This window comes from Leptonotus elevatus, chromosome 10 (assembly GCF_054856555.1).
Source record: "Leptonotus elevatus isolate MCC_2025b chromosome 10, RoL_Lele_1.0, whole genome shotgun sequence".
NCBI lineage: Eukaryota > Metazoa > Chordata > Actinopteri > Syngnathiformes > Syngnathidae > Leptonotus > Leptonotus elevatus.
Window position 1 is genome coordinate 14,460,694 of NC_141248.1, and position 13,260 is coordinate 14,473,953.

At 40.8% G+C, this 13,260-nt stretch overlaps 2 protein-coding genes across 3 annotated transcripts in view; both read left to right on the forward strand.

Annotated features, from left to right (window-relative positions):
- LOC147167221 (potassium voltage-gated channel subfamily B member 1-like) overlaps positions 1-8,764 on the forward strand; it is a 53,629-nt gene extending 44,865 nt beyond the window's left edge. For both annotated transcript variants that reach the window (XM_086086851.1, XM_086086850.1), the window contains exon 3: positions 84-8,764. In XM_086086851.1, coding sequence (XP_085942977.1) covers positions 84-1,823 — 1,740 coding nt within the window. In that variant the 3' untranslated portion in view covers positions 1,824-8,764. The remainder of the gene's footprint in view (positions 1-83) is intronic.
- A 1,061-nt stretch (positions 8,765-9,825) lies between these two features.
- On the forward strand, positions 9,826-13,223 carry LOC147167222 (retinol dehydrogenase 10-B-like). Its single transcript, XM_086087112.1, has 5 exons — positions 9,826-10,351; positions 11,779-11,877; positions 12,486-12,631; positions 12,732-12,863; positions 12,947-13,223. Exons 1-5 carry the CDS (start codon positions 9,902-9,904, stop codon positions 13,065-13,067), a joined length of 948 nt encoding a protein of 315 aa, XP_085943238.1. The 5' UTR covers positions 9,826-9,901; the 3' UTR covers positions 13,068-13,223.
- Positions 13,224-13,260: the final 37 nt, after the last annotated feature.

Consider the following 13,260-nt stretch of genomic DNA (forward strand, 5'->3'; position numbering starts at 1 on the left):
TAACCACCGTGCTGCTCCCATGTGATCTAATCTAATCTGGTTTCTTTCTCCGCTGATTTGGTTGTTGATGTGTTTACTTCCAGATCCTGGCCATTATCTCCATCCTCTTCATCGTGCTGTCCACCATCGCCTTGTCCCTGAACACGTTGCCAGATCTACAGGACACCGACGAGTTTGGTCAACCCACAGACAACCCTCAGCTGGCCCACGTAGAGGCCATCTGCATCGCCTGGTTCACCATGGAGTACCTGCTGCGCTTCCTGTCCTCCCCCAACAAATGGAAGTTCTTCAAGGGTCCCCTGAACATCATCGACCTGCTGGCCATCCTGCCCTACTACGTCACCATCTTCCTGACGGAATCCAACAAGAGCGTGCTGCAGTTCCAGAACGTCCGGCGCGTGGTGCAGATCTTCCGGATCATGCGCATCCTGCGGATTTTGAAGCTGGCTCGGCACTCCACGGGTCTTCAGTCGTTGGGCTTCACCCTCCGTAGGAGCTACAATGAGCTGGGTCTGTTGATCCTTTTCCTGGCTATGGGTATCATGATCTTCTCCAGTCTTGTGTTCTTTGCTGAGAAGGACGAAGAGGACACCAAGTTCAAAAGCATCCCGGCCTCCTTCTGGTGGGCTACGATTACAATGACCACGGTTGGATACGGAGATATTTATCCCAAAACCTTACTGGGGAAGATAGTAGGCGGCTTGTGCTGCATTGCAGGCGTGTTAGTAATCGCCCTGCCGATCCCCATCATTGTCAACAACTTCTCCGAGTTCTACAAAGAACAAAAGAGGCAGGAAAAAGCCATCAAAAGGAGGGAGGCCTTGGAGAGGGCAAAGAGAAATGGCAGCATTATCTCCATGAACATGAAGGACGCCTTTGGCCGGAGCGTCGAGCTGATGGACATCATGGACGACAAAGCGGGAAAGAAGGTTCAAGTGAACCATGTGTCTCACAGCCCGCAAAAAGGGAAGCTCCAAGTCAAGTCGGAGATGAGTCCCAGCAACACCAAGCACAACCTGGAGTCAGGTCACCAGGAACAAGCGAAGCCTTCAGGAAGCCCTCAACATCTCAGCGCTCACAACCTAGAGGAGATGTACGACAACATGGCCAAGACTCAGTCCCAACCCGACCTCAACAGCAAGGAAAAGATGTCGCTGTCCAAAACAGGGAGGCACCGAGCGGAATTTGAAATGGGGGCCGTCCCGGACATCAGGAGCATGTCCAGCATCGATAGTTTCATCAGCTGCGCCACCGACTTCCCCGAGAGCTCCCGTTTCACCGTTCTCGGCAGGGTCAGCACAAACCCGAGTCTGGAACCCACCTTGGAGAATGAGAACGAAGGCAGTGCCACACCCATGACAGGAAGGGGCCCAAAGGGTCTACGATGTAGCAATCCGCTTAAGGGTCCCTCGGTCAGGGTTAGCGTCAGAGGAGGGCGGGATTCAGGGGTGCGGGTGCTCTCCGATGGCTCTTCGCTCCAGAGCCCGGAGGTGTCCGTCTACACGACTGCGAGCAGCAGGACGCCCAGCAAGAGTCCGGAGAACTTACCTCCGCACATCTTCACATTCCACGACGCTTCCATCCACAAGTTCATCGACGCCGACACGGACGAGGAGGAGCACTTGCACGACGGGTCGGTCGTCGGCCCGGCGCTGAGACTCCTGGACAGAACCAGTCCCAGATTTGGCCGACAGGGAGCGAACCACATGGAGGGCTTCCAGAGGAAGCTGGGGAGCAATAGCACATGGATGCGAGACGGGCAGGAGAACCACATGGCTGAAGTTCGGCCACTTCAGGGAGACAAGAGTCATTCAAAAACGTAAACTTGACACGAGTGAGTGCACACAGGAAAGAGACAATGGAAAAGCGCAGTGAACTCTGATGAAAACAAACGTGGCTGACATTTCCAACATGTGAAGGATAGAGCACAACAATTCCCATGTTAAGACTTGTGGATGATAGGAATGTTGTTTACATTCTGCTTCGAAATGAATTCCTTTAGCACAGACCTACCCTGTTTTGGTGAGAATTTGGTAGCATTTTGTATGAAAAGTCATGCACTGAAACTAGTAGAAGACTGACAATTTAGGGATTACTTTTAAAAAGTTGATTTACAAATTGTGTATTTGAAACAACCACACGACTTTGACTTTCGGTAACGCCTGCTAGCTTAATGCTAACACGCAATGCAACACAATAGACGGGCTAACAAATGACATTTGTTCAAGCAGTATTATAATTTACATTACTATTTTTCACAACACAACACTACTAAAAAAAAAATACATTCAACCACTAATTTATTATGCTTTTTTTTTAAGATTATTTATTATGCTGCCATTGATGATGATGTGTAAACAAAGTGACCGCGCGGCACAAAAACAAACATCAGACCAACATTATTTTCCCAAACTCCTTATTAAAAGTCTAAAGCCATGAGCGATGAAATATATAAAACAATAAGACTTACATCTGTGGTTCATATAATACACGCACACAAACACAAACACACACACACACACACACACATAACAGCGACATAAGTAACTAATTTTACTATTTTCCAGATGTTAAATACAGGCGACTATTACACCACACACTTCCGCAGAGCGAGGGAACGGGAATTCATTTTGCAACACTTCTCAGACATAAATTACGATAAAGTGGTAATGTTTTCAAGTTATTTTCACCGCTTTAAATTGGGTAGTGTTGCATAAAAATAACCATTAGTAACGATTTGTGGAAAAAAATCGGATTATATTTGAACATATGAAGTTTTTGCCAGACAGTGACAATGTAATCTTTATCCTCAACCAGAAACGACTCTTCTTCATGTGTTGTCTATGTCTGCACTATACTGCCCCCTGGTGGCCAAGGCACGCACACTAGAAGGAGAACATTTATTAAGGATAAATGGCATCTGTACGTCAAGGCACCACTGTTTTTATTAAATGAATATGTTTAGCTTTTTTAAGATATATCAGAGTATAAAACAATGTTAACCTGTGTTTTTGACAGAAAATGCAGACTGAAAGCTCATATGGAACAGTGCATAACATTTTCTAACATTTTCCACTAAATTCTCCTGAGAACATGCCAAAGGCAATATCTTCATCAAACAGTTAATTGAAAGAAGTTCATAGACAAAACCCATTTTCTGAAATTCCAGAAAATCACATGATTTTTTTTTATGGATTTCAATCACAAGCACTGAGGCCGTTGAAACAGACATCTACAGATGAGTTTTTGCTGTCCAATGAGAAGGATGTAAACTGAAGCCCAAATGTATTTAAATTCTTGTCAAATTTTGAGGTACAGTAAAACTAAGACCAATTTTTATTTATTTTTATTTTATTTTTTGCTGAAAAAAATATTGTGCTGGAGATAAAAATACTTGCCCCTTTCCTTATTTATTTTATATTTTTATACTTGTCAAAACACACATATCCCATTTTCTAAGAATGCTCTAGATTATGTGAAAAATGTTTGCAAAATAATTTTTCCTCAAAATTGAATCAGTTTCAAAATATATTTTAAAAAATCTCAATATTTTCATGAATATCGCTAACACAACTATTTACATTATTTTGTGTCATTTACAACCAGAAGTTTCACATTTATTAAATAAATTTGAATCTTATCTAAATACTTCTCAAAAGTATTAAATATTTGGGGATTGACCGTGTAGACATGCTTATTATTGGACAGTGACCCAGATTTGTATTGTATTGTAGGGGGGAATATTATGAGTAAAGTAATTGGAAATGTTTAATTGTGGCGTTACTTTGACCACATGCATAGCTTGCCTCTGTTAGCCTCCTCCCTCAAAACTGGCCTTAGTTGATGTGGTCCTGCAGAGTTGTCTGTACAAGTGGAACAGATGCAACACAAATGAGTGTGTGAAATAATGATGTTCTTAAACAATGTACCTATTGTTATGTCTGTTTTCTCTCTTAAGTGTGGTATCGATGCGTGTTTCTGTCCGTTTGTGCTCATTTTCTCGTTTTGCACATCGAGAAACTGAAAGGCTGTTTGACTTTCCTCCTTGTTCCCGAAAGACGGCACCTTAATGTGAAATCAAAACTATATTTCCTCTTGTTTTATTGTTTATGTCGGCGTGGGGCGCAAATGAGTGTTTCATGTCGTGTCCACTGTACGCGTTCACGCGGGCGCTCGCGGGCGTCACCTTTTAGCTGGATAGGCGACGCTGAAATTGTGTTGTGGAAATATTGTACAATATATTACTTCAAAAAGGTAGAATATTAAAAACAATACATGTTTATTGTACAAGGAAAAGAAAATAATTTATATTTTTAAGAGATTTTATAAAAGAATGGACTCTTAGATGTGCTGTCCTAACCTCATAGTGAGCATTTCGATGTATGAAATGCATTATTTTGGAGTTGCATTTATTAACTGATACTAAGCAGTAGATTCATTTGTATCGTTTGCTTATGGTCTCTTGTTGTAAACGTCTCTCCCTTTATCCTTTGTGCAATATGAAGAACCAAAGACAACTCTTCTCTGATAGCTCGTGAAGGTGATGACTTTGTCTGCAGCATACAGTAGAATAAATGTACAGTACGACTTATTTCAGGGAGCTTGTTTATTTGGCGCGAAGTAGCTTGAATGAACACATTAGAGTACACCGCACTTGAATTTTTAACCATAATTAATACACTTGATTAGTTACACTGTCAATACTGAAGGAAAATGCTATGTCCTTGTTGTGAGCACAATAACAATAATTATTTTAAATAATATTTTGGGGGAAAATGACATAAAACTCAAATTTTCAGAAATGGACTTTCCCCTTGAACGGCATTTTAACATTTTCACAGTAAAATAAAAGTGGCTCCAATCACAGACAGGCGCAAACACGCTCGGTAAAGTGGATAATCACCGTTTCCATGGCGACTGGATGGCTCACTTTTGTTGCGAGCAGGGGTCTAATTTGTAGCGACGAAGTTCTTTAACGCCACCAAACAAAAATGAATATAAGCAACATATATAAATAATGATGTATACACAAATTCGTGGTACCTTCTGCCTTCATATTTAAAAGCATTTAAAGTCACTTTAACGTGATTATAAATGCATTGGCACACCACAAAGAACAGTGTTAACAACCTGCTAAATTTGATTTAAAATGAGGCTTCAAAATTGTGAATTCCTCCACCGGAGTCGTTAAAGGGATTTTCCAGATTTCAACAGCGAGGCGCTCTAAAATAGCCAAACCAGAGCAAAGCCCTTGCAAGCCGGACTTAAAAAAATAATAATCTCCTTCCTCACTCCTCTCTTTATATGCACACACTCATGGCCCACGACGAGGCGCTCTAAAGTGGCCACGCCCACTCACAACCTTTGTCCACAAACTGGCTGTCAAGTCACACTTTAGTTTTATTTATCCCACTTCCTCACTCTGATGGATGACATATGCACGCACAACCAACAACGGGGCGCTCTAAAGCAGTCACGCAAGCGGACTAACCAAATGGAAGATGCCTTTTTCGGGGTGTAGTTAAAGCTAGTGTGGGAGGTGGTTGCGTTTTTTTTTTTTTTTTTGCAATTTAGAAGCAAATCTTTGAATTCTCTTTACAGGTCGTAAATGGTTCTGCATGTCACTATACATCACTGGCTTATAGACAAAAAAAAAAGACACATTACGTATAGTAAATATAATTTTCAGACCAATTAAGTTACAGTAAATTTAACACAACTGATAATCTCTCACTGCAGTTTGGAATCACTAATGTGAAGTTTTGTACTATTTTTTGCTAATTCCAAAACAGATAATCCTCTTTACCAACCAAGAATGACCACAGCGTATTCAGACAAACTCAAAATATTTACCTCGCCACATAGAGGCACTGAAGGTGAAATGGGAATGGGACCAGAGCAAGCGGACCTGTCAGCCTGATTACAGCTGACATCCGTGATGAGCGCGGCGCAGTCTTCTTTGAATCATGAGGACATTGCTTGCACTTCTCGTGCTCTTTTGGAAACAAAAATGCGGGCCAGCGTACTGTCAGCGTGAAGTATAGCTCAATAATACGCACAGCACTCATGCACTCTATTTTTCATTATCAAAACCGCTCGGGTCCTTTGTGCGCAATGACAATGCAAAAATTGCCTCTGGGTTGAGACATTCTTTGTGGGGATATGTGTGATAGTTCTATAAATATCATGGCATGCATGCAAGTGGACGGTCTGGCCTTGGGACAGCAGAGGAGGCTAGCTTACACCAATGTCTTTGGACAAAGGGTGGCATGGAGTTCCGTGGAACAAACTTTCAAACTGCAACTCACAGAAAATGATACAAGCAGCGACCGGTGTGGGATATTTGTTACAGCTCAGCCGTTAACTACACATCTGAGATATCTGCACATAATAGGACAAAGGTCTCGGACACATCTTGTATTTACCTTGTGAAATGTATGGTACAACCTAGTAGCCTACACTTGTGCTTGTTCCGTTGTCAGTACCAGATGTGATCGGGCTGCCAAATCGTGTCGGGGCCGCCTGACGAACACGTTAAGCTACAGGATTGGCCAGAAATGATCCAGTTGACGTCAAATAATGGAAAGGAAATATCAAAATGTAATTTAAACAACAAAATGTACGGAGTGAAATTGTAAAAACGTAAATAAACCTAAGGATTTAAACGCAAGATATATTAAATAAATAATAAAATTAATTTAATAAATTATAAATACACAAATTGCCTGAGATGTGGCAAATATTGTCAGTTTAGAATGTTAATTGTTCCTATTATCATTAAGACTGTTTTTGTGATGTATTGTGACTTGTGAACAGCTAAAAAAGAAACCAAACCGAAGTGAATCGCGCATTTCGTGGTGACGTCACCGGCAAGCGCGAAGGCGCTTCAATCTATTTTATTATTTCTTCGATCTTTAAGTATCCTGCTTTTATATTCTTAGGTTTGTTCATGTCTTTACAATATTAGCCCATACATTTTGTTATTTCAATGACATCTTTATTCATTTCTTTCCAATGTAATACCGTCATTTTTTTTCATATAACTTTATTGAAGAATTGTAAACGGACAATTTCCAGCCAATCCTGCAGCGTAACGTCATCTGTAGGCGACCCCGATACAACCGAGCAGCCCGATCACATCTAGTACCGACAGCGTCTCATACATCCCATGTTTCCGATATTCACAATTGGTTATTTTCTGTCCAATTTAGTTATATTTTTCTTATTGGAAATAATGTAAAATTAATGATTTGTAATTCATTTCAGGCTCTAATTTTCGCCATCATAAAAACTAATGGTGATTCCTGTCATACAACTAAATGGCAGTAAAACATATAGTGGATGCCACTCCTGAAAAGTTAGTAGTAAAAGGGGATTTAATGCGTTTCTGAAAACTACAATTAAAACAAATTATGGCAGCCTTCAGATCCTTTCATATAGTGGGAGAATTAATACATTAAAAAAAAAAGTTTCGCTTTCAATTTTGCAAGCAGCCGCGGGTCCGCAACATCTGAACCGTAACGGAGGATTACTGTAAAACTAAAATAACGAACTAGACAACTACAGTACTCACTCTGATTCATTACAGACATGAAGTGTTAAGATAACAGGAAGGTTTGCAGAGTGGTACTGCCACCTAGTGGCATTAGTGTTAGCATAGCTGGAATTAATGTCAAATCGCCTTTTTGGAGTTTAACAATAGTCTAAAAATTACACATGCAGTCACGTGATTGTTTGAAAAGGTTTGGGGGGATTTTTGAGGCACATTTTTAAAATTACGAACTGGATAACTTCGCACATTAGACTGCATGCATCAATTGTGTCATAAACTACTATTTTGTTGGAGACAATTTTTAAAGCAGTGCTGACATGTAAATTATTTTAGAACATGTGAACTTTATTTGGGATTAATCACATGTATTTTAGATAGTGGCAGGTGTGTGCTGAGTCCCATTTAATCTGAGTTTTGATGTGATTGGTTAATCCTAAACACAGCCACATCCCAGTTATAAATGGGTGTGTTTTTACTTCCCCTCGCAAACATGTTACATGTATAAACGGACATTTTTGGACATACCAAAAAAGGCTGGTATTTAAACAGGAGTGTGTAGACTTGTTATAGCCACTGTAGCTGCAAGCAGAGAAGGTGGTCGTGGTGACAAAGATTGTTTGAAGATTCTTTCGTATTCAACAAATCTGTGTGATGAGCCTCGCAGACATACGAGTTTCGTTTAAACGAGACATAATCTACTTAAATGATTATTTAGTCCTTTTAAGGATTTATCTTCCAGTGTCCTTGCTCATTTTTATACCATTATGTCCTGTTGTTAAGCGCCACTATACTCGATTTTTAAAATCTTTCGCTGCCTGGGAGCTTAAGGACTGTCGTTAGGTAACTCCTTCTCAAAGCACAACATGCCACGCGACTCTCAAGCCAAATAAATACAAGCACACGTTTTAATTGAACCAACACCAACCTTCTGCTTCAGGGAGGACATAACCTCTTCAAGCTCCTAATTGTGTCTATCTGTGCTGCCCCTTTTTGTGTCTGACAAAATGTTGTTGTTGTTTTTTTACAAACATTGTACAAGTTGACTTTGTAGTGTTATCTTTGACGTTCGAGTTTGACGCACGTAGCGCTGTTCGACAGACTGACCTTGTAAATCTAGTCGAACATGTAGTCTTAAATTGTCTGATTGTGAGCAATTTTGAAGCAATTGTCTCTTTACGTGACTATGATTATTAAAGGAGATATTCCAGCCTTGGTCGCATCTTACTCAATTATCAATTATTTTTTATTTTATTACGTGACCATGTATCACCTTTTAAAGTAGAATGCGTGTGAGCAAAATGGGATATTTTAAGAATGATGCTCGCGAGTCTAAATCTAACACAACAGCACTCTCTTGTGGTCTTACAGGAGAACACACCCATATAATCAAACCTTGGATGGATGGATGGATGGATAAAACAATCCATAGAATTGCTCTCCAAATAGCATAAGCAACTTTCCACTTTGCCAATATGTACCGTAATCACGCAGTTGATTGTGTTAAGTAACAAAAAAAACGTAATCCCTACTTTCTCTATTTTTGGTTTGTTGTTGTGTTCATCGTGATCCACATTTTTCAAAGCATTAATACAGTCTACTGCAGTCACAACTTCAGACTTTCTTAAGATTACACAAACACCCTTAACTACTACACTGCGTAAATGCCCCCCCCCCCCTTCATAACAGTACCGTACACATTTTCCTTATTGTTCATGAGAAAAATTCTAAATATTTGGGATTTGTGTACACGTGCTAAGACCTTTATCATCTTAACATTTTGGTCTGGGTGGGATAATCCGCTTTACATCACAGATCATTCATAACTCATAAATACTAAAGGAATTCTTACAGAATATACATGAGAAGCACACGTAATTACTTGCTTGTGTAAAAAATTGTGCCTGAGGGCACATTCAAATTTGAATCCACATATTGCCAAATTCGTGAAAGTGTACATTTCTGTATATATTAGACATCTCTACACCAAAAAATGTTTCTGTTTTTTCGGGGAGATTTCATGATTTTAAAGAAAATATTTGTCATGCAACCAAAAGAGTGTTTTGTCTTTTTTTTTCTACCTGCACATCTCACTACTGTTCAAATTGTAATTACAGTATGTATAGACAATCTAGATAAAGTTTCGTGTTTTAGACTGTGTGTAAAAATCATAAGTTTCGCCCGGGTTTGTCGCTCACTTTCTGACATCAGACCTTTTTTTTTTTGGAAAAAAAAAAAGCTTGTTCTACTGGTGCCGCCAAGCGTCTAACTCTAAATCCTAATCCGGTTATATAAAATGCCCATCCAATCCACACCACACGACACGACCAAGTTCTCCCTCACGGCAGCACCATGATCATCATCGTGGACCTTCTGCTGATGCTCATCGACCTGACCTACGCCATCCTGGCCGCCGTGGTGCAGACTTTCCTCCGGCCGAGGCTGAAGAGCATCGACGGTGAGCTGTGCCTGATCACCGGGGCCGGGGGCGCCCTGGGTCGCCTGTTCGCCCTGGAGTTCGCCAAGGAGGGCGCTCGCCTGGTTCTGTGGGACTGCGACGCGGCCGCCAACGAGCGCACAGCCCAGCTGGCCCGGGAGCTCGGCGTCAAGGTGCACGCCTACACGGTGGACCTGTCCCGGCGGGAGCGCATCTACGAGGCGGCGGGGCGGGTGAGGACGGAGGTCGGGGACGTGTCCATGCTGGTTAACAACGCGGGCGTGGTGGCCGGCAGGAGGCTGCTGGAGTGCCCCGATGAGCTTTTGGAGCGCACCCTGCTCGTCAACTGCCACGCTTTGTTCTGGGTGAGCCGCAACTCCGACACACAAACGGCGTGATGCTCATGGACAATTCCGAACATCCGGGCATTTCTGATATTTCCGTATTGCAACGCACCTTATACGGTGAAAACAAACGCGTATTATATTGCTTTTGCCTGTGACTAGCATACAAGACATGCAGATTACAGTAGTCAAACGACATTTATTCACATTTTGAAATCAAAATAATCATCACAAATCAAATTACAAAGATACAAAGTCTAATGCGTTTCAATGAGCGTCAGACCGCCATTTTGACGTATTTGTGACGTAAACTCGGAATTCGGAAGAAGCACTCGTGTAGAATGTACTCTACTAAAAGTATAATTACTGATTCAGCTGTTACTAAGTAACCAAGTATAGACTCATCAAGTGCACCTTTGATTAATTGTATATGCAATGCCAGGAGTGTGACATGAGGTAAAAAATAAAATACTCCGTTACTGTATTTAAGTAGTTTTCAGGTGTCTGTGCTTTGAGTCTTTTTTTTCCTGATGACTTTTTACTTTTAATCCTTACGTTTGAAAACAGGTATCAGCATTTTCTACGCCTTAAATTTTTAAACATAAAAGTGCTCGGCCAGGTAGTGTACACGCCACTGTGGTTCATTACTGTTCTGAATAAATGAAAGTCCTTCATAACACCTATGGAGATCCCCCTTTTTAATTTAAGACTATTTATATTTTAAAAAACAAAACGAAACTCTCTCTCTCTATATATATATATATATATATATATATATATATATATATATATATATATATATATATATGCTCAAAAAAGCAGATACCCGAAACATATACTAAGCACATTTATTAAGCATCTGTACTTCATTTAATGGCGGTCCATGTTGGGGAAAGCACATCCACCATCTACTCGCCTGACGAGTTATGTAACATGTATTCAGTCAGTATTTGTGCACCAGAGTGTGAAGGAAGCAGCCGCTCCATCACATCCCCATGAGGACTTAATGGTCAGCCAATGTCCTGTACAGCAAAGCTTTGTGATCAGTGGCCATGCACGTTGCCCACCCCCTTCCAATACAGTAGTGGTGCTCATTATAACAACCAGTTAAAGCATGTGATTCTAATGTTGATCCTCTTACAGCCTGGTCTTGTGCTAAAATATGAAAGCTCATTATAATAGCACAACATATTCTCATAGTGAATTTAGCTGTCACAGCATAAACATTAGGTACATGACACAAAATAATTGTTTTTTTAAATATTTTGTCCCGTTCATGTTTAATATGACATCACTTACTGTGAAGGGCCAAATTAGATTTTTGAACGTCCACCCTACATTCAGTCTTAGTGCACATAAAAAAAAAATTAAAAAAAAAAGGAGATTGTTCTCTTTAAGTGAGATACTCACGCCACACTACAAGGCTAACAATATCTTTCCAAACTCAGATGACCAAGGCTTTCCTGCCTCAGATGAAGGCAAACAACCACGGTCACATAGTAACCGTTGCCAGCGCCCTCGGCCTCTTCAGCACTGCATGTGTGGAGGTAAGATGAGAAAATGTCACCACGTTTCTAAAGCGCCGATTCTCAAAGTGCGGTCAAAAAAAAAAATCGATTTTTATTAAATTATTTTATACTGTCTTGCCTTTGTCTGTGTCTGTGTGGGCCTTTATTTGGAGCGCTGTTCATGTTGTACCCGGTTTGACCACTGAGGGGCAGTGTGGTTCCACACAGTCTAATACACTGTTAAGTTGTAGCCACATTAGAGAGTAGAAGGAAAAAGTCACGATCAAGTTATTCAAATAAAAGTTTTTTTTTCAGTGTGGAGACAATCTTTTGAGTGATAAAAGTGCTGCGAGTAGCGCGCTAATTAGCATTAGCGAGTCAGACTGGAGTCGACCATTACAATTCCTTGCACATCTATAAATTGAAGCAAAAATCATTGTCAATCAAATCATTTTGAATCAAAAATCGTTCTCAATCAAAAATGTATTCTGAATCTAAACGCAGTGAGATATTCAAAGATTCCCTCCCCTAGTATACAGGCTCGCTCTTGTCGTACAAGAGTCACAGACGGGTTCAAACTATATCGCTGGCAGTTTCTGACATCTCTCCCTGAATAATTTTTGAAGCTGTTGTCACTCTTCCTACAGGATTACTGTGCCAGCAAATTTGGGGCAGTTGGTTTCCACGAGTCATTAACCCACGAGTTGCTAGCAGAGGAGCTCGATGGAATTAAAACCACTCTAGTCTGCCCTTACATTGTGGACACGGGGATGTTTGCAGGCTGCGAAATAAGGTGAAATTCCATACCAGATGATTCTATTCTCTAGCTGACATACAGTAGTTCAATTAGCTGAATAACGCTAGATCCTTTCAACTCAATCTCTGATTTACAGGAAGGAGTTTCGCAGTCTAATCCCACCATTGGATCCTCTGTACACCGTTCAGCAGTCCATGACGGCCATTTTGGCAGAACAGCAAATGATCTGCATCCCTCGCCTTATGTACATCCCGTTTTTGACACGAGCGTAAGTGCATCTTATTTTTCACGCTACCTGCTCAGCGGATGACGAGTATTGACGTATTGTGTTGTACTCTCTTCCCTCTGTAGTTTATTACCCTGGGATGCAAATGTTGCCACGTATCGCTTCATGGGAGGAGACAAATGTATGCTGCCCTTCATCAAGAATGTTGAACAGAGGACATGTAATGGCCATGTCAAGTCATCATGAAACTACCTGTGTTGTGTCTACAGTATTTAATATGAAGTTGTTGTTGTTTTTTGCTGAAATGAAATGTATGATTACAACGGATTTTAAGTGACAACTATTTTTACATGACATCTCAGGACTTGATAGCAATAAAACAGCAATCATGTGGGCTCCGTTTTTGGCCTCGTAAGGTATTTATGGCTTTGAACACTCC

Bases quoted from the DNA above. Each gene is read 5' to 3' on its own strand.
- LOC147167222 (XM_086087112.1), top strand. From the start codon at position 9,902: ATGATCATCATCGTGGACCTTCTGCTGATGCTCATCGACCTGACCTAC. The intron at 10,352-11,778 runs GTGAGCCGCAAC...TTCCAAACTCAG, and splicing joins ACTGCCACGCTTTGTTCTGG to ATGACCAAGGCTTTCCTGCC. The intron at 12,864-12,946 runs GTAAGTGCATCT...TTCCCTCTGTAG, and splicing joins ATCCCGTTTTTGACACGAGC to TTTATTACCCTGGGATGCAA.